This window comes from Scylla paramamosain, chromosome 30 (assembly GCF_035594125.1).
Source record: "Scylla paramamosain isolate STU-SP2022 chromosome 30, ASM3559412v1, whole genome shotgun sequence".
Classification (NCBI taxonomy): domain Eukaryota; kingdom Metazoa; phylum Arthropoda; class Malacostraca; order Decapoda; family Portunidae; genus Scylla; species Scylla paramamosain.
In genome coordinates, this window is record NC_087180.1 from 16,206,212 (window position 1) to 16,227,496 (window position 21,285).

General features: G+C 42.0%; 2 protein-coding genes across 10 annotated transcripts; one reads left to right on the forward strand and one right to left on the reverse strand.

The window, feature by feature from the left end:
• The first annotated feature begins 1,970 nt into the window (after positions 1–1,970).
• On the forward strand, positions 1,971–18,091 carry LOC135115919 (retinol-binding protein pinta-like). 9 transcript variants are annotated; one of them, XM_064033047.1, is made up of 7 exons: positions 1,971–2,107; positions 7,713–7,887; positions 8,336–8,495; positions 10,219–10,477; positions 16,927–17,037; positions 17,249–17,354; positions 17,627–18,091. In XM_064033047.1, the coding sequence occupies exons 2-7, from the start codon at positions 7,740–7,742 to the stop codon at positions 17,776–17,778; spliced, it is 936 nt and encodes a 311-aa protein (XP_063889117.1). In that variant the 5' UTR covers positions 1,971–2,107; positions 7,713–7,739; the 3' UTR covers positions 17,779–18,091. The 9 variants fall into 9 exon arrangements, with proteins under 9 accessions (XP_063889117.1, XP_063889114.1, XP_063889119.1 ...); XM_064033044.1 differs by lacking the exon at positions 1,971–2,107 and adding an exon at positions 4,300–4,455; XM_064033049.1 differs by lacking the exons at positions 1,971–2,107; positions 10,219–10,477 and adding exons at positions 4,300–4,455; positions 11,640–11,898.
• On the reverse strand, positions 16,692–21,235 carry LOC135115918 (uncharacterized). Its single transcript, XM_064033043.1, has 4 exons — positions 21,086–21,235; positions 20,762–20,814; positions 19,329–20,148; positions 16,692–19,127 (listed from the first exon to the last, which is right to left on the reverse strand). Exons 2-4 carry the CDS (start codon positions 20,772–20,774, stop codon positions 18,668–18,670), a joined length of 1,293 nt encoding a protein of 430 aa, XP_063889113.1. The 5' UTR covers positions 20,775–20,814; positions 21,086–21,235; the 3' UTR covers positions 16,692–18,667.
• Positions 21,236–21,285: the final 50 nt, after the last annotated feature.

Genomic DNA, 21,285 nt, shown 5'->3' on the forward strand with positions numbered 1-21,285 from the left:
TCCGGGTAGGTCGGTCTGGTACACCTTGGGCCATTGCCTCATGCTCTCGATGATGAAATTGGTCCGGTCAAACACGTTGGTTATATTCATCCTGAGGGAGACACGAGCATAAAGTTACTTACGATATGACTGAGTAGAATGCTCCTTTTAGCCACTGGTTTGCATTGCGCTTTGATTTTATGCGTTAGAACTCAAAAATATGATAAAAAGTCCATCCAAAGAACAGAACCCGCGAGACCTGCCTGAGGGTACTGGAGGCATTGGACAAGATGTAATATCCAACCTCGGTTCTCTCTAGTTGCAGAGCACGCAGGAGCTCGCCAACCTGTACCGCATCTTGCACCTTTTTTTCACATGCGTTAGTAATGAGAAGATGATCAGAGAAATACATGTTGTTAATCTGTGAACGTGTTGTATATAGCTCTTTACATATTGGTAGTTAATGTTACAGCAACGTACAATATGAACTTATAAACATAACATATCCTTTACTTGTCTTCGGGAAGTGAGAATATTGTTATTTACAGTTTCAGCATCTTACGTCATAAACTTACAGGCATAACATATCTACCTGTGCCTTGTAGTGTTAGAATATTTGAAGATTGCACTATAGAAAGAACTCCCTTGATAAGAATCCATAGAAGGGAGCGTGAAGGACACACCTGCAAAGCCACGTGTGTTACGGTGCCCTGGTTCCTGACGGCGCTAGACATGGCGATGCAGTTCTGGGTGATGAGAGCCACGATGGGGATGAAGGGCAGCACTAGCATCTGACGGAGCGAGAGCAAAGGAGCACCGCGTCATTGCCTTCTTCAGGTATATAATTTTTTTTTTTTCAAGGAAGAGTTCATTAATATCCATTCATTTATATATCTATTGTACTTATCTGTCAATGAATGAATGAATGAATAGATCAGTCTGTCTGTCTGTCTGTCTGTCTATCTATCTATCTATCTATCTATCTATCTGCCTGTGTGTCAGTCTCTATCTATCTATCTGTCTGTTCGCCGTTATATCTACATATCTTGCTACTTACCTATCAGTCTATTTGTCCATCTATCTGTCTACTTATCTACATACCTACCTACCTATCTGTATCTGTCTATCTACCTATCTATCTATCTATCTATCTATCTATCTATCTATCCAAGGAGCGAGAGAGGGGGAAGGACCTGCACAAGATGGAGGATTCTGCCGCGTGTGGAGACAGGGTTGAAGTAGAGCCAGCCAACCCGCACCGACACCAGCGTGATCTCCTCCAGGGAGCTGCCGGACGCCCCCGATAGGTCGTCCATCTCCTCCTCCTCCATGCCTGCTAAAGAGAGTGATAGGAAGGCAAATTAAGTGGTGCTTTTACGTTTGCGTCTCATTACGCACCCAAAAAGTGACAGTAGGGCAAGGTAAGTGGTGTTATTACTACGTACGTTTGTATTTCATCAGGGTCCCCAAAAATACATAGATTTTTTCTCGTGTTTGAAATTCAGTCATATTTTGTTTTTATTCGAAATTTCTTGTCATACTTTTGAGTTAGAAATTTGTTGTGGTACTTTTGTTTATGTTCAAAGTTTCTGTTATGTCTGCATTTGATCCCTATCCATTCATCTCGTTAAGCTGAATTAGCTCCATTCATCTCTCCCATATAATTTACTCATCTGTCCCCGTTAGATTACCGACTCTATATTTATTCATCATTCTCTTAGTTTTTTTTCTCAATGTTCCTCTCCCAGCACGCTCATATCATCACTCATATATTCATAACTCATCCACGTCATCTACTCATATTTCCTCATCAGCATTTCCTTTTTAATTCATCACGCTCCTACTCTCAACTTGTAATTCAACCGCTGCTTCATGAGCGGAGAGATTCTGGATTTCGGAGCTTCGAGAGTACTTTAAGCACTGGTGAGGGTTAGATCTCATGTTCGGGGAGTCTGTGAGGCTTTGGATCAGTGTTCAGTGGCTGGGAAGAGAACAAGAAAGAGAGAGTGAATGAAACACGAATGATAAGTCCTCCGTCTTTCTTAGTGAATCATTTTGCTTCACCTCAGTTTGCCTCAGGACCAGATCGCGGCGGGGCGTTGTGCTACACCAACATTCACACCAAAGAGTAAGTCATCACCGTGTGGGCCTCGTTGCTGTTTCAGATAATACAACACCGTAGTTTTGATCATTGCCAGGTGTTATAGCTCTGGTATCTCTAATCGCTAACTTGGCCCGGCGCGGTGTTCAGATGTAGGGAAGTCACGCACACTGGTATGTCTATAGTTAGGTGTTCTGTCACGTGTGTGGATGATTACAACAGCGGTGACGAAGCACACAAGAAGTCATGCTAGTGGAGGTGAAAAATGGATAGCGGTAACTAAGAGAAGGTTCCTCTTTTCACCCACAGCTGCGATAATTCACAAGAATTACGTAGTCCAAGTATCATTTATTCTCTAAACTAGTCAAAACTTCTGTGGAATCACTTACAACTTTTATCATCCAAGAATGTTGTACTACTACTACTACTACTACTATTACCTATTTCATTTAAACACAAAAAATCCATTATAACTGATAAAAAGTATATTATGTAACAAAATCCACGGTAATATGAAAAGCACCACTCACAAAAAAAAAAGAAAAAAAAAAAAAGGAACAGTCCACAGTAACTAAATTTTACAACTAAAAACACATTCCGCGACCAGTGGTAGATTTGATAACGTTACGGTGCTAACCTTGCCGTGCTTCACCTGACCACGAACCAAGGTCACTCGTATCCCTCTGGAAGACAGTTGACGCTGAGAAGAAGAGCAGGACACAGACAGGGTGTTTCTGGCGGGAGGTGGCGGATGGTGGGCGGGGAGTTAGGGCGGCTGCGCGAAGTCTAAAGAGAGGAGGAGGAGGAGGAGGAGGAGGAGGACATGACAGGAGACACGTTCATCCGTTATTTCTCTTTACTCATCCCCAGCATTCAGAAGCTTACTTATCCATTTCTTCATTTTATCCATTTTTTTTTTAGAACAACTGAAGAACGAGTAAAAATGTCAGTTTTCGAAATTTAGGAAGGCTTTTAAAACTAATTTTAATCCAAATGACTTGCATAAATTTCCCTCGTAAAAGATGGGAATGCTACAGTGGCCTTGAACTGAACAGCACATGACAATGTTTTTTTTTTTTTTAAATAATGGACGTTTTTTTTTTAGCACTATTCGCAACCAAACAATCTGTATAGCTTTCGTTAGTTATGAAAAAAAAAAAAAAGATTATGGCGACTTGAATGCCTCGTGATCATATTTCAAATCAGCCACTTACCTAGCGACACATCTATTGAAACTCCTAATACATAAAGACTTAGATAAATACAATACTCGATTCTCTTTATACTAATTCAGGTGCTTATCTTTGAATAAGAATAAACGTACATAATAATAATAATAATAATAATAATAATAATAATAATAATAATAATGCATTGCTGTAAGATATTTTAGTTATTATACTTATTCCTTTTGTCTGATAACCTTAGCCTCTAGCACCACCTCGCTATCAGAACATTTCAACCATTGTCCGGGGGCGTCTCTTATCAATGCGAGGCAGCAGGGCGGTAGGGGAGGGAGAGGAGCACGGAGGAGGGTAGCAGAGAGAAGTAAGGGGGATGGAGAGTAGCTATAAATATTTTCCACACACAATAAGCACACAAGAAATGCAATATGTGTTTTACATGTCAATGCTTGAAAGAGAAAAAGACGGAACGATGAAAATAATGTGGATAAAGAATGGAAAAATTAAGAAAAGGAGAGAAAAATCGAAATAAGAGCCGGGCTACGATCAAGATGGGTAACAAAATGGAAATTTAATAAGGAATGGAGAGAAACAATTATGAGAAAACCCAAACCAAAAGGAAATGAAAAGTAGAGCGGAGTGGAAAGCAGTGCTGTAATAAGAGAGGTATGAGGACAGAAAGTAAGAGAGGGAAGGCAATTTTGAGATTTACCTAAAATAATGGGACACTTGAACTAACAGAGTGAAAGAATGGTGCTGTGGTCGGTAACTCATTCACTCATCTTCACCAATCATTACAACCTGCTGCAGCCACCGTGGAACAGCTATTCAAGTTGATGATAACGTTATCTATTGACAAGCTCAAAGAATACCCGAGAACCTGTTTCTATGGGTGTCCTTAAACCTCCATTTACTGATTATAACTTTCCCTTCCAGTCATCCAGAGAGGTAAAGGATCGGTGGAATAAAGCAAAAAAAATTGGGTGTGGGAGAAAATAGCGGCGTTTTATAATTCTGCAGTAGTCGTAGTGTGGTGGTCGCGGTGGTGGTTGTGGCGCTGGCAGCAGCAGCAGCAGCGTTGATGATAAGGGCTTGTGTAACGATGAGGGGGCGTGAAGCGGTGCCGTCTGGGAAAGACTACCATTCCACCTTCTCCTCCCGCGGGCGACACACACACACACACACACGCAGGTGAGTAGCGAGAACTGTGATAGCTGCGTGTCATAAGAACATAACTTGTAACGAGCCATAAGGGAAGTTGTAAGTAGCCATCAGGCCTACACGTGGAATCATTGATCTTACATGTGGCAGTCCCGGTATCATCAGCCAGTATCGTTCCCCTGCCGGACAAAGACTTCCACAGACAGTAAACTGAGGCACTGATTTAGTCGTTCTTTGTTAACACTGAGTACTGTAAAAGTGCTTGGATGGACGCAGGAGAGAGAATAGGAGGTTAATTCAGTCTTTTCTAGGAACCTGAACTATTCAAGACGGTAGTAGAAATATAAGTGTCTATAATGGTGAAAATGGGAAAACTAGCAGTGAAAGGCTTTTGGGGTTTAAGGAAGATGTCACGCCACTCTGGTTCAGGTACTCTTAGCACCGGCTTAGAACGTGAGAGAAAACAAACTCGAATCGCCTCTGCCTGGCCTGGGTTTCAATCAAGTACTTTCGGCTGTACTCGTATGTTTAACGTGTCACCTTAACAAGAGCACAAAGGAGGTAATAACTTGAAAGAAGTATAAATAGAAAGAGCCATAAATCTTGCTCTTTCTACCTTATCTCTTTCTCTTTTATAAGGTGAACGGGTTATTACTACGGCTTATCTGCAAGTCATCATGCATACGCGAGTCATGAATACCTGAACGTCTCGCTTTGAAGTTAATGCCTTTGATCCTTCCCTGGGATTATTTACCGGTTACTCTGATACTGTATCTAGATTGCTCAGTGTACAAGAGGGTGTTTAGCAAGCTGGCCTTCCTTCTGGCTCTCAAGGACGTGGACTTCGTACCAGTAGCATCAGTCCACCAGAAATTGCCCTTTACCCTTTCTGTTGCCTATTATTTAATTTAGTTTTATTTTATTTTCATGTGGCGCCATATGACCCCATTGTTGCGACGCATTCCTATTCTCCGGAGAAAGAAAACGAGAAGAGAATAGAACTGACTGGATTCTTCTAGTTAATCAAGTTTCCGTTTTCTTTAACAGCTTATGAGAGAGAATCTTGTATTGTTCTCTTTGCTATTACTTTTTTTTTTTTTTTCTCTCTCTCTCTCTCTCTCTCTCTCTCTCTCTCTCTCTCTCTCTCTCTCTCTCTCTCTCTCTCTCTCTCTCTCTCTCTCACTTGAGGGAGCGAAAACTGATCTTCAATCGTCAGTCCAATCTTTCTTTTCTCGCTAATCCTCGTCCTCCTCCTCCCTGTAGCCCTGAATATCCTACTTCTCTTTCCCAATACCCTTTTTCTTGTCTCTCCTCCTCCTCCTCCTCCTCCTCCTCCTACTACTACTACTACTACTACTACTACTACTACTACTACTACTACTACTACTACTGCTGCTGCTGCTGCTGCTGCTGCTACTATTACAATTCCTGAAAAACAGTAAAAAAGTATCATGAGTTCCATATCCAGGATTAATATCATTGTATTCTCATACACATTTCGTCATTACATACGAGTATGAGGCAACATTCTTTGTCTCTCGTTTCTAAGTGCATTGATAGTTGGAGAACCCACGGATAAATTACATAGATAGACACGGAGGAATGGGGAGGCGGCGGCGGAGGCTTCAGATAACATTTATCAGAACATGATAACACTGACATATGTAGTGTGTTTAACCTTCCAACACACATAGTACGTCGGTTTTGGGTTAAGGCAAGAGAGAGACAAGATTGAGATGGTTTGGACATGTCAGAAGTAGGGATGAGGTGTATGTGGGAAGGAGGATGCTGGAGGTAGAGAGAAAGACCAAATAAGAGATTTATATGTGCAGTGAAAGAAGACATGCAAGTGGTGGGTTTGACAGAGGAAGGCGCAGAAAAGGGAGTGTATTGGAGAAGGATGATCCGCTGTGGCGACCCATAATGGAAGCAACCGAAAGGAGAAGTAGTGTGTGTAACTTAGCCTTGGTTCAGCGAGGAATATGTAAAAAGTGGCCGTTATATAAATTGCGTGTTATCTTCCTACTATCCCCCCTTTCAGTCCAGGATAGGTGAGAATTTAGCCTCTCTGTTGTGTGGTACCTCCTTTATTGTATATTTACTTCCTTTTTCCGTCTGAGTTATGTAAGAATTGCCCTCTTTATAAAGTGTCTTATCTCCCTCTATATATAGTGGGCGTTAACTGCCTTTCATCTCTTTTTAATCCAGCAAGATAAGTAAAAATAGGTCTCTCTTGATATATTGTGTAAACTTATCTATTACCTTTTCAGTCCATGAAAGATAAAAAGAAAATGGTCTCTTTATGTAATGTGTTATCTGCCTTTACCGCTTTCAGTCCACCAAGATAAGTAAAAATTGGTCTCTCAAGATATATTGTGTTATCTCCCTCTTTATTACCTGCTCAGTCCGAGAGATAAATGTAAAAGTTAAGCCTCTTTTCTGTGTTACTCTCTTCTACCTCCCTTTCAATTGTAGAGCGATACGTAAAAATTATCCTTTCCTATGTAGTGTATACATATGATACTATATATATATATATATATATATATATATATATATATATATATATATATATATATATATATATATATATATATATATATATATATATATATATATATATATATATATATATATATATATATATATATATATATATATATATATATATTGCAAATGATTCATTATGGGAGAAAAAGAAAACAGGGTTGCTGACATACGTAGAAATGTGTATAATATTTTTTTTTATTTTTCTATTCTACCAACTTCTCAGGTATATAATTCATGAGAGGCTGGGAATGGGACTTAATTAGGGCGAATCAATACATCGCTGAGAGGATTTCTTGTAACTTAGACACGAGACGAAGATGTGTAGTGGCGTCGAGAGAATTCAAATAAACTCGACACGGTTAAGCATTACGTAAATGAGGAATGAAATGCGGGAGAGTGATGTAGCATGCAGTATGGAACGCAGAATGGTACTAAAGCAAGGACTAACTAAAACCCTATCAACTGTGCTAAATCAAGTACTAAAACTACACAATGGTGTAAAAGGAAAACGGTATTTGATCCATGAGTGTAGTTACTAGAAACAATACATAGTCGATATTTATTAGTATCTGAAAATGAGAATGACGGTAAACTAATCTAACCATCAATTTTAGACGAATCAAAGGACGAAATGTAAAAAAAAAGAAAAAGAAAGAAAATATAATTCAGAATGAAGAATTACAAATACACTAGCGGCTAGAGAATGGGATAATAAAGAACGTGTTTCTGTATTGCAGGTGACGTGAGGCCAGCAGTCAACCATCATGGGCGGGGAGTACGTGTGCACGCTGAGCCCTGAGCTTGTGCAGCGGGCCAAGGATGAGATTAACGAGGTCCCGGAGAGGCGCGCCGCGGACATAGAGCATATTAGAGACTGGCTCAAGCATCAGCCACACATCAATGCCAGAATGGGTGAGTGAGTGAGTGAGTGAGTGTCCGTGTGTGTTTATATGCTAAGGGTTCCTTCGTTGTGTTTTCATATGGTTGTGGAATCTGAGGATTTGAGGTTTTAAAATTGATGGTCTTTACTATTTCTGGATAAGTAAAATATTGTGTCTTGGTTCTGTAAATCATTATGCTCTGAACGGCCTTAAGATAGGTGTATCAGTTTGCTAATAAGTCATCACTATTGCCTCAACGTTTGTATTTTGAAATTGGGAATACATCTGATCGCCTTAAAAAGTTGATAAATATCAGGTGTTCTGTTCCATACACATTACTGTTTAGAAAGTCAAAAGCGCTTGAGGCGATAAAAAAGAAATTTATGAAAATGATCAGGAATGAGTTTGAGCACGGTTATGGAGGGGAAGTAGTTCGTTAAGATAAAAATGGCATACAACTTTCCCCTTCATGTCCTCAGATGACTGGACCATCTTGCGATTCCTGCGAGGCTGCAAGTTTTCGCTGGAGCGCACCAAGGAGAAGCTGGACATGTTCTACACTTGCAAGACGCTCTGCCCCGAGTGGTACAAGAACAGGGACCCGCAGGACAAGAAGATGCGCGCCATCCTCGAGCTCGGGTAGGACAAGACTCGACACATTTTTCTTGTCTCACGTTTAAGGCATTACCGTTTATTGCTCCTCTTGTTTACAGTTTCCTCAGTAAATCTCAACGTAATGCAGTTTCATGCAAACATTTACTTTTTTGATATCATGTCTTATTTTCTTCAAAGTTCACTCCAGGTTTCGAATTTCAGCAAAGCAACGTATCATGTTGTCACTAAATGCAGTACTAGTGTGTCACTTTTTTTTCAAATATAAAATGTTCCTTATATCTCTTTTCCATTCAAGATTAAGTTTTGTTCTTTTCTTTAAATTCATATTTTTGTCTCTTCTAACGTAAATCTTGCTTTTTTATTATTGCATTTACTTATAATTCACACAGTAGCTTTCATATTAGGCTTAGACTAACTATGCTTTGATGCCCATCTTTGTGAGCCCGTGATACTAAATGTAGCCGTGGTGTAGAGTAGAACAGAGTAACAGTGGCACTAGGGAGTCTACCAGCATGTATGGACACCTGCAGGGGTTGGCATGTATTGGGAGGCTGTGTCTGTCTTGCATTGTTCTGTGTGGGCTATAGCAAACACCGGAAAAATGTATCCATCACCCTGGAATACGTAGTAATGTGATAATGCAAACCTCAAAACAAAATACCAAATTACGTGTATTTTATCATTTTCTTTCATTTGTTTTCTGTTCCATCATGGTGATCCATACTTTTTCCTTTTTTTTTTTTTCTGCGAGTTTCTTTAGTTTTAGCACAAAAGATTCGTGTGGGATGAGCCCGTTACTTGGAGGTTTGTAGGAGAGCTTCTTTAAAAGTGTTCTGCTAAATACCAAGCAAGCTTCACCCCACACACTTATATTGTTGTGTGGTGTAGCTCTCTGGTGGTAGATGTGCATAGCTCGTGTGTGATTTAATAACTGTTTTTCCCTTAAAATAGATACAGTTACGTGCAATCAATGCACTCATAATTAAAGAAAAAAAAAACTCGAATCATACACAGAATTACTAGAAATTATTAGTAATTCTGTCCATGAGTCGAGTTTTGAAATATTCTGAGTGTATTGATTGTACGTAGCTGCATTGATTTTAAGGAAAAAAAAAAAAGAGTAATGCTGATTTTTATGTTGTGGTTATCTTGCAGTGATTAGTGGGTTGCATTGCTGCGGAGTACGTGTTCGGCATTCGAGCAGGCACCTGCTACCTTCATGATCTTGTGTTTTAGTGTTTTCTTTGTCTCCGTGTGCGCTTTCTTTCCATGGACACTGATCACCGTTTTAAGCTTCCTGACACTTCATGTGGCTACACTTACTACAGGCTGGGAACATTTGTGAAACATTTTTTTTTTTTAATGTAAGAACGTCTCTGGTCAATGGGAACAAATACTGGTGAAAGAAAGCCCATTAAAGATGCCAGACCTCAAAGATGACAGTTAGAAGGCAGGTCCAAAATTACCAGGATAAGTGAGAGCTAGGACTGACCTAGAACTATGTCCAGCAGCTCAACTTAAGGATCCCCTTAAAAGTCAAAATATTGCAAGTCTAATTTGTAACCAAACAAGGAAGATCAAGCTCTTTGATCCATCTGAGGCAGACTGAATCGGGATACACAGATCTTCTCAGCCTGACGTACAGTGCACAAACACACTCATGTGGGAACCGGCTCGTGACGTCCACTTAAGAGGCTGTGTCGCCCTATTATTGACCATAGATGCGTGACGATCATTCCTTCTGCAGCACCTTCCTGCCGCTACCTGGTCACGATTCACAAGGCCGCAAAGTCATAATAATCCGCGCTGCTGGCCATGACCCCAAGGAATTCACCATGGACGAGGTATTCAAGGCCACGCACATGATTAGTGACATCATGGTGGATGAGGATGAGCCAATGTCCATCACAGGGGTGGTTCAGCTGCTAGACATGGAAGGCGTCACGGCTGGTCACGCCATGCAGATGACTCCAGCGATTGTCAAGAAGGCCATGACCATCTGGCAGGTGTGGACACGTGTTACTCTTTTTGGTTAGACTGTCGTAGATATTCGACGCTGAAGGTTTTTTGGCTTTAAACAGGAAAGCTTGATGCTTTCTTGTTCCCCATGATACAGATGCAATGTTTTCCTCCGCAGGAACACGTCGCAACAAGGAAAGCAAGCATTACGCTTCTTGCTGTGATTCTGTGGCTGTAGAACTGTTCATCGCCTCACACTGGCAATTTGACCGCCGTGGTACAGTGGTACCGCACGCGCTTTGGGGGCCGAAAAATCCCCAAGCGCACGGGTTCAAATCCTGGCTACTCTCTCCTGTTTAGGAGGCACCGTCGTAGCCCTGATAAACTACGGAACGTAAAACAGAGAGAAAAGAAAAAAAGACAGAAAGCATAAAATAGAGCCATAAATGACCATGTACATATTCATGGCTAGAAAGCTGTTGGGCTCTGGCCTCAAAGAACACAAACAAGACCCCTTCCTGGGAGCACCTTTTGAATAAGAAAACAAGGTACCGTCACCTAACCGTAATATGATATTCTTCTATAAGGTGTCTTACCTTGTAAAAGTAGTTGTACCATTAGAAGTTAGTAGTAGTAGTAATAGTAGCAGTAGTAGAAATAGTAGTAGTAGTAGTAGTAGTAGTAATAGTAGTAGTAGTAACAGAATGACGGAGTCCTCCCCCCCAGCGAAAGGCATTTGTAATGTCAGTCATTCCGCATGACAGGCTACCACCGACATTTGGGTAGGGAGGCTGCCGGTTGTCTGTCTGTCAGTCACCAAAGTCACACCAAACCTGTTTTCAGTATCGTAAATATGAAATGAGAGTCCACACAGCGTATTGAATACAGTGGAATTTAAGTTTGCTGCGAAAATGTCAGATAAATGTGAAGGGACAAATGATGGCAGGTTTCTCTAAGTTTAGTACGTGTAGAAACTTGGCTTTCATTCCCTTCTATGAAAACGAGCTTTTTCGTCGTGTCCGAGGGGTATATGTGGGTAGCGGTGTGTCCTGTGCGTCACCGTAGTCCCCTAGTGCCAAGTTACTCAAGCCTTAAGGTTGCCACAGAAAAACAAAACAAGAACTCGGTTAATAAACTTGCTCCTGTAAATTTAGCTCCACTACTGATTCGCAATGAAGAAAGTCGATGGTAAGGGTTGGCGCGTTCCAGTGTGGTATTGCCGCTACAAGGTTATGACCCAATGGGGAGGAAGGTGCTGTTCTGCCGATGGGGGATTTTTGACCCGAAGGAGGTAACGATGGACGAGCTAATAAAGAGCACTTCCATGATAATGGACGTGTTGATGGACGAGGATGAGCAGACCAGCCTCGTGGGCATCAACATGCTTGGGGACTGTACAGGACTCACCTTCTCACACGCCATCGCCTTCACGCCGGCACACGCGAAGAAGTCCATGGTGATGTGGCAGGTACGTTGCGACGGGCGACTTGAAGGAAGAGAAAGGCAATTTTGATGGTGATACAGAAAATGTCAGTCACCACTCTATACAAGGGAACTATTGGGCTAAAGCAATTGTGGCAGCGGTCTGAATACTTCGTATGATTGTTTTGAACATTTTAAAGAGAGTGATCGGTTGATATCATTGACATTAGAGTACTTCTAGTTCGTTACTTAGCAAGTGATCAATATTGATGAATATTGAAAGTGAGCAAGTATTGAATATTTTTGTAGTTGTTGGTAAAATGTTTCGAGAAATCTGAATTCGATTGTTTCAACCTTAGCGTCAAAGATGAGTTTCGTATTATTATTCATTCATCTTAAGCTGGATGGACCATAGTGCTACGTAGTAGTAATAATAGTAGTGGTGGTGGTAGTAGTGGTGGTGGTGGTGTAGCAGTAGTGGTAGTAGCGGTGGTATAACATAAATAATACGAAGGAGATCAGGTCGTGTTATATCAATGAATCAGTACTTACAATCCCACTACCACAGCCTTCATCACCCCAACCTTCCTGGAGCTTCACTTAATATCACCACCACCATCATCTCTAGTGTGTTGCTGCCCCTTCCTGGCTACGACTATTTGGGTCGCAAAGTGCTTCTCGAGCGGTGGGCCTTGCACGACCCTGCCACGACCACTGTGGACATGATGTTCAGGGTGATTACCTCTGTGGCTGACGTGCTGCTGGACGAGGACGAGCAGTCATCAGTCACGGGATATGTAGTAATGAGTGACAACGCGTGCTTGTCAGTGCCTCACGTGGTGGCCCTGAAGCCTACCCTCGCCAGGAAGGTCACGGTGCTCTGGCAGGTGGGTGAGGTCAAACACACGTTACAAACACAGCTGGGCATCACAAACGAAAATTGACATTTGTAAACTAAATCGGCAAACTCGTCCATTTCAGTCTTCATACACAAATCTGCCAACGTTGGCTTCTTTTCTAAAGTGATTTCTGAAAGTCATCATGTCATGAATAATCGACCCATAGAGCCGGTAAGATCAAGTTTCCAGCTTTAAACCACTAAGTTTTTCACTACCTGTGCTTTGCCAAACCTGCTACCGTTCATCTATGTGGTGTGTGTTTGTTCCTGTTTAATGGTAGTTACCTGGGAAGGATTTCAACTCTGACTTTGGAGTATCAATTAAGAGTTTATATTGTATATACACGGTGTTCGCTGTACTTATGGCTTGGGTTATGAAAGGAATGTGAAGCTGATGCTCCTAACGTAGGATGAACAGCACACATTCTCCTTTCACAGCGTTGCCTTCCCTCTGCCTGGCTTTGATCATCAGGGGCGCAGGGTCATGTTGACGCGCCCTGGTGTATTCGATCCCAGCACCACCAATATGGACGAACTCTCGAAGGCCATGATGATGCTGGTTGACGTGTGGATGGAGGAGGACGAGGCGTCAATTGTGACGGGGGTGGTAATGGTGGAAGATTTCAACGACTTCTCCATCTCCCACTTGACTTCCTTATCTCCCGTCACCATAAAGAAAATGATGACGCTTTTCCAGGTATACTGATGCGTGAGTTGTCCTTCTCTCCTCCTGACGTTGCGTGTAGTTATGATGCATAAAATGAGGGAGTGATGAACACTTAAGGAGTGGATCATGTCTCGGGCACCGTAACTCACGAATTTCGTTGGAAAATATTAAAGTGCTCGAGTTTTTTGTGTATTCTTGTGTTATTTTTATGTGCGCGAGGTGAGTTATCTTAGCTCTTGTCCTTGTTATGCTCGCGAAGGAACAGAGCGAGTGTGGTGAGGTGGCGAAATGGTCTTCAATAGCGAATAATATTACTTATGAAGAGCAACAATTACTCATCGCAGTGTCAAATGTAAAGCTTCACTGAAAAGTTTATTTCTGCTAGTCAAGCCCATCTAGCTATACATGAGGCTGAGGCATCCCTTAAATCTGAAAGAAGACCTCACACCAAATCTCATGATCTCATGCTGGAGTAAAAATCCAGAGAATGAGCCTCCTATTCCTCTCTCTTTACTCTTTCTACTTACCTTGTACTGTACAGAGAGAATACGGTAATATTCTTCTGAATTTGCCGTCGAATGTGTAATACATAATATTGTATTGCCTTCGGGAAGGAACAGATTCTGTCATTTTTTTAGGAGTGTCTCCCGTGAAAAACACTTGTCTGCACAGCGCTTCACATTGCACATGAGCGTGTCTCCTTGCCGCTAGTGGACTCTGCCGTAGTTGTGCATTTAACTATGTTAGACTTTGCTTTGGTCATCCAAGGAATAATGCATTAAATGATTGATTATAATTTTGCTTGTATTCAGTCATAAAAAAAAAAAAGTTCGGTGAAAATATTGTTCAGGGTAGTGGTAGTGATGTATTATGTTTGCTTTTTCATAAATTTTTTTTTTATAGTACCTCTTCATCCACTAACTACTTACATACTGTAACATACATATTGATTCAGGCTATAAAGAAATATGTCAGTCTGACTGTCAATTAGTATGCAGCTTGTGTCGTAAGTTGTCCGCCGTCCTCCACGTCTCGTAGTGTCTGGGCGCCTCGTGCTGTGGCTGTGGTGTTGTGTACGTGTCGGGTGACAGACCAAGACGTTCGCCATAGCGTGTTCGAATATCTGGCTGATGCAGGTTGATACTGCCGCTGACTGCTCGGTCCACGCAAGGACCTCTGGTAGTGCTGGCTCGCCCCGCCATCAGGGACCCGGCCACCACAGACATGAATGACGTCGCGAAGGCCATGTTGCTGATGATGGACTTACTTCTGGAGGAGGACGAGGCTGTGGCCATCACGGGAGTGGAGTTGGTGCTGGATTCTGGCACTATGACCTGGCAACACGCCGCTCAGCTGAACCCTTCACTCATCAAGAAGTCTGCCATTATCATGCAGGTCATTCAGGAGTGCGTGAATGTAATATTGAGTGGGAGGCACAGGGTGAAAGCAGGCGCGCAGGCATTTATCTCTTTACGTATAAACGTCATAAACACAAAGCGGTTTCCTGGATCAACCATGGAAACCAGGAGTGCATTGCAGCAATTTCTCTTTACCGGAAGATAGGTATACCCTGACAGTTAGTACGCTTAAAGCATAACTCTCACTTAGTCAATAATGCCAATTAATGGATGTTATTCCTTGGTGGGGATGTAGTCTCCGTTTTCGTTGATAGAATATGGATGGTGATGTGACATGAAGTGCAATCGTCGCTTCTCTGTTGACCGCTTTGCTGTTGTCTTGCTTGTCGCTCGTGCTGAGTAATCTTGAGCTTCTTTTCTAGTTGCAGTGAAGGCGCAGCTTTCGCCTGATCATTAATTACCATATCATGACATGTAGTACATAGTCACCAAGTGACGATTGAGACACGCGACTATATGAAAGCTTCGTTTAAAGCCGTGTTTGTGAAACTTGTATATAAGTCTTATGAAATGTTAATTGCCAAGGGTGTGCAAGATTAGATAAGAGCAAGGGTTGTGAAATTAAGACGTGCAGTGATCCATGAACAATCAATTTTGATGCATATGGTTGAGATCTGTTATTGTTTATGCATACCAGTAAGGCACAGCGGCGTGCAAGCTGTGCATCAATAAACTTCAGAATCCAGTTGTGATTACCGGGATAAGCCGCAACCCTGGCTGACTGATCATAATGCATGCAGAAAGTGTGCAGACGATAGGCACGCTCGCTGTTGGCTTGTGCAAGAAATTGTTACCGTTGTTGTCTTGGGTCAGGCTCGTGATGCCACTGCCTCGCAGTGTGGAGGACCAAAGCATCACCGTGCTGGCTCGTCCCGGCCTGAGAAATCCCAACACTACCTCGATGGACGACATGATGAAGGCGGTGCTGGTGACACTGGACTTACTTCAGCAGGAGGAGGAATCTTTAGGCATTGTGGGCTTCCAGATGCTGCTTGATGCTGGCGAGATGACCTTGGCCCACGCCTCCCAGATTACTCCGCCGCTGATAAAGAAGTTTGCTACTTTGATTCAGGTTTATGATCGTTCAGTCTTTTTTATTTTTTTTTTAAGGGCACAACTTGTTGTTCTTCCTGTCAACACAGATGATCTCGCGTCATTCAGAAATCCTGCAAGCGGTTATACAGTAGTATAACCTCCAGGTCTTATTGGGCAGATTGTATGTAAGCGTAATCTGGTGAAGGATTCGTCTCATTATTGTTCAGCAGTAGTCTCTAATCCATATAAAACAAAGTTGTGATGACGGTGGTCTTTTTTTAAATTTTATTTATTTTATTTATTTTTTTGTACAAAAGAGTTAACGTTTCTGTAATCTTTCTCTCCCTGCTTATGCAGGAGTTAGCTTTTCAGTAATCTTTATTGCATATACAAGAGCTGGTTTTTCTGTATATCTCTCCCTGCATAAAGTCTCGTTGGTCACCACACTTAACTGCAGTAACCTTACCTTAGCAAAGGCCAAGTCGATACAAGCGTATTAGGGTTATTACTAAACATTATTACAGGTCCTTACTTTTGAAGGGGTTTGAATGTGACAGTGAAGCGAAGTTCTTTCCTTTCCACATGACTCGCTGAAAACCTGAATCTATTTTACGGTCGGATGTTGTGTTGTGGTTTACCTTTATTCTTAGTATAGAATTCTTAGTCTTTTTAGCCGAAACCGTAACCACAAATTTTAACCACAAGCAGAATTTTAAATGTGGCTTGTAAGTAGTTTCAGCTATCTTTTTATCTTTACTTATGAAATGTGTAATGAAGTAATGTGTAGTGAGGAGGAATTAGTCTCAGAAATGAAATATTACTTCAGAGGAACCTTCATTTACTCTTGCAATATACAGTAAAGTAACATTACTCTTATAAATGCAATACTAATTGACATACCTTTATTTACTCTCAGGAAAGTCTTAGAAATGCTTGAATATAACCTTTATCTACTTTTAGAATGTATAGAAAAGTTACAGTACTCTCAGAAATGCAGTACAACTTGACAGTAACCTAGAGGGCTTGCATCAAACAGTCATAAACCTTCACCTGCAGGACGGCTACCCAATGCGACCCAAGGGACTCAACTACATCAACACACCCGCAGCCTTCGACACGGTGTTCAACATCTTCAGGTCATTCATGAAGGAGAAGATGAAGAAAAGAGTGAGTAATGTCTTCTCTGCATTAATAGGTAGTAAAAATGCACAAGAGTGTCCTGAAAGGAAGGAAAGAAGACCAGAGAAAATGTATCCTAGCGGAGGGAAAACTTATAAAATTATAGATCACATGCGTTCTCAAGGTCACAAATATTTCGTCGAGGTATGAACAAGTTAAAGTGATCACTAAGCAGAGGCCTCCTATCTCTCCTACACAGGTCCACATCCATGGCAGCGACATGGAAAGCCTCTACAAGCAGGTGCCGAGAGAGATGCTGCCTGTGGAATACGGAGGCACCAACGGCACCGTAGAAGAGATCAAAAGTACGAGACAAGCATGCATTCACATAGACAGATCTAATAATTAGTTACTTTATTAACAACAGATCCATTAAGTGACAAAGTACGTACGGAAGAAATTACAAGAATTAAGCAACAGGAGTTACCGAAATAAATCGTGCACTAGAATAAATGATTATATCAAGACTTAGGCAGAATTTTAACAATTACTTATTTTTTTTATTTTCTATTTTTTTTTTTTTCCTGATTTTCTGGTTTATTGCATACACTTTCTGTTCTCGGCCTGCGCTACACAGACTACTGGCTGCAGCGCCTTGACGCCCGCCGGGACTGGCTGCTGGAGGACGAGAAGTACTGTGTGGACGAGTCTAAGCGCCCAGGCAAACCCAAGACCTCCGCTGAACTGTTTGGCATCGAGGGATCCTTCAGGAAACTCGATGTTGACTGAAGGATGAAATTTCCCGCCCAAGAATGGCTGCCTTTGTTGTTGTTGACAATGGTGATGGTGGTGGTGGTGGTGGTGGAGTGATGGTGTGAGTGTGTGTGTGCGTGTGTGCGTGTGCGTGTGCGCGTGTGCGCGCGTGTATGTGTGTGTGTGTGTGTGTGTGTGTGTGTGTGCATGCGGGAAAGAGCGAGCACGTGCCTTCCTTGTGCATTGTGTGAAAATTTGCTGTAATTCTGAGTAAAAACTTCATATCTATTCAGTATGTAACGGTATAATTTATAAATAAATAGTAGAGCAATTGAAGTTCCAATAATCATTATCTATTATTATTTCTTATTCCCACGCGTGTGAAGAATACCATTTAATAAATCAAATTCAGACGCATAAATAACATTAGTGTCTAAGGTCGCAAAGATGAACGCTTACACGAGTTTGTGTTGCGACGACTGATACAAATCCCAGCCCTGCACGAACAAAGCCTTGCTGGGTAACTTCCTGTGCTGTGGCCTCCCTTGCTATGCCTGCACTACCTTCACGGAAAAAAGCGATAATGATCTAAACCTTTATCGGATGGAAAATGCAACTATTTCGTAAGCTAGGATATATGGTTAAGAAATTGTACGATTATATTGTTGTGTGTCAAACCATGTTTTGGTTTCGTGAATAGTAAGTATGATGGGGACATTTGCATTACCAGAATCGTTCAGAAATCTAATAGCAGAGTGATAATGAATAGCAATTACTTCCTGTTGATGAGAAACAAAATTAATCATACTTATGAATATGACGTAAGTAGAGAAATCTGTACAAAATACCGTGCACCAAATATATAACACACTCTCTCTCTCTCTCTCTCTCTCTCTCTCTCTCTCTCTCTCTCTCTCTCTCTCTCTCAGGGAATAATTCCTAGCTCCATCATTTCGTCGAAAACAGACAAAAACCTTGGTTTCACAAGAGGATTTGTTTCTATCGTTTCCAACGATTTCTCTCTTGTCTCACGAAGCATTTCCGCGAGATCCTCCTTATTCTCCTTCGAAGTGTCTGCTTCACCTTCAGGCTCAAAAAGCACAAGCGGTACAAACACCATGGCGAATATTAAGCCCGCGAGGTTCATGTCCTTGAAATCCTTAAGTAGCTGCGCCTCCGTGAATGGTATTGTCTGGCCACCAGCCTCCATGATGTCCTTGAAAGCAGTATAGTAGGAACCCAGGAAGGCTTCAATGTTGGGCTTCCTGACGTCCCCCGTCATGCTGGTATAGAGGAGGTAGTTGAGATCGGCAGCTGGGGCACTGTAGTTTATCAGCTGCAAGTCGAGGAGCATCACGTCCTCGGGGTGGCCGGTCTCGCTGTACCTGCCGGAGGTGAGGAGACACGTAACACAGTGCACTAAGGGGGTCTGAAGGAACAAGAACCCACGTATGTTTTCCTGACACATTTGTGGAGAGGAGGACAGGGAAGAAAAAGGAAATCTCTGGCCTATTTTACACTTTGTAATGAAAGGAGAATAGGATATTAGAAGCGTTGGTAAAATGCAAAAAGTCATTGCAACTTACCTGAAGAGAAGGTTGTTGTTCCAGCAGTCTCCGTGACACACCACCTTAGGCAAAACATGTTTCGTCTGCTTGGAGAAGATTTCTTCTATCTTAGGGATGATCATGTCTATCCAGGCATTTACTCTCTCGTACCCATCCATTTTTCTGGCGATAGTTTGAGAGAGCTTTGCACTTTCTTTCAACGTATTCAACACTGAATCATAGTTAGTAATGAAATAGGACCAATCTGTTTTCAAATAAGGGTACTTTTCCCCAAGGTCGTCGTCAGGAGTCTTGTTCTGCAACAGGAGGGAGGCGGCGTGGAGTCTGGCTAGCTCCCTCAGCACAAGGGTAGTGTGAGCCTCATCCAGCCCTCGCTTCCGGTCAGCCATTTTGTAGCCTCTGGCTCGTAGGTCCTCAAGGAAGATTACTTCCTTTCCTTTCTCCAGACCTACATGGAAGCATTTAGGAACGTTGATCTCTGTGTGACCAATTTCTCTTAGTGCAGAGTTTATCTGAGGTGAGATGTCGAGGAAAAATTTGCATTCCTTTCGAAAGATTATGTCAATAACCCTCTCGCCGCTTAAGGTCTTTCCTGAGTTAATCTTTACCACATAGACCACCTTTGAGCTCTTCCCGTCGAGCTCATACTTAACCTCGACGGTGGTCACTTCAGAGGCATAATTGTCGCCCTTATTCATGAAGTCCACAACCTTCCAGTCGGTGAGTTGTGCGGCGGCGCCCTTATCTGACGTGAGCGCTGCCCGCACGTGGTCTTCTGTCACCAAATTTATCGGTGTCACTGACGGTGAAGATGACGTGGCAGCATCAACCTTGGGTTCTGTGGGGAAACAAGAACGTGTCCTGTAACTTTGATGAAAGACTGTGTAAGAAGGTTCGAGAGAAAGGAGAGTGCAGTGAAATGCTTGAATGTTAGGTAAGGTACTATTAGTATAAGACGCAAAGTTTTATGTTGCCCGTCTAAAGTTTCCCACCTCCAAACTGTGGGAATCAGTGTGGCGATGCAAGGTCAAAGAAATGTCTCGTGTCTGGCACTTTCGCTTGCCCGTTGCTGCATGTTGCTATTGTGTTATTTATTTCTTTTCTACCTTCATCCTTCTTTATGACTGCATTTAAAGGCTTGAATATCAATGACAACCAACTAAGTTTTATGTGAATTAGGTAATGTGTTTTTGTAAATCATATATTGGTGTGTATTTATCTATCTGCAAAAACACGCACAACACATCCTTTATAATGTTTGCATCACCTATACTCATTAATGTGGCCTTGACGCAGTGGTGGTTGTTGCAGATTTCGTTTTGCACTAATCTGATATTAAAGATTTTTTATAGTATCTTATCTAAAAATACTAAAAATATTTTTCCTATCGTCAATCACGTCGTAGACAAGCATTAACACTTCCCCCACAGCGTCCCGTCCAAGTCACCTACCCTTATCTGCCATCGTGAAGACTGGTGTTGTGCTGGTGGCGCCTCCTTTGTAACTGCAATGGATAGAGTAGTCAATGGGAGTGGCCTGAAAGAGAGGACATCGCTGCCAGATGCAATGTGGCAGACTTTCTTTTCTCTTTTATTTATTTTATTTTATATTTCTCTGTTTCGAACGACCACAGCCACTGACTTATGGGTGGCAACGGGGAAACATGTGTAATAACTCAATGTTTGGCTCTTAACAAGCGTTGATTTCAGTATAAATTTATTTATTTATTTATTTATTTATTTTTTTTGTAGCGCCAGTAACAACTTGAATATTACATTTTTCAGCTCTGCTCAGTAGAATACGACTGCAGTGCTGCCAGACTCTTTCCAGAAGCTACCGTGGATAACACTGTCGTACACCTCATTCTGCCCTGCGCTCTCGGAGTCTCGGCTTAGCTACAAGTATGTGGTTTCTTCCTGTTAGACTTGTTGAACCGTTTTCCCTGAACACACACACACGCACACACACACACACA

Bases quoted from the DNA above. Each gene is read 5' to 3' on its own strand.
- LOC135115919 (XM_064033047.1), top strand. From the start codon at position 7,740: ATGGGCGGGGAGTACGTGTGCACGCTGAGCCCTGAGCTTGTGCAGCGG. The intron at 10,478-16,926 runs GTGTGGACACGT...CTTCACCTGCAG, and splicing joins AGGCCATGACCATCTGGCAG to GACGGCTACCCAATGCGACC. The intron at 17,038-17,248 runs GTGAGTAATGTC...TCTCCTACACAG, and splicing joins AGGAGAAGATGAAGAAAAGA to GTCCACATCCATGGCAGCGA.
- LOC135115918 (XM_064033043.1), bottom strand. The intron at 19,128-19,328 runs GTAAGTTGCAAT...CACCTCCGGCAG, and splicing joins AACAACAACCTTCTCTTCAG to GTACAGCGAGACCGGCCACC.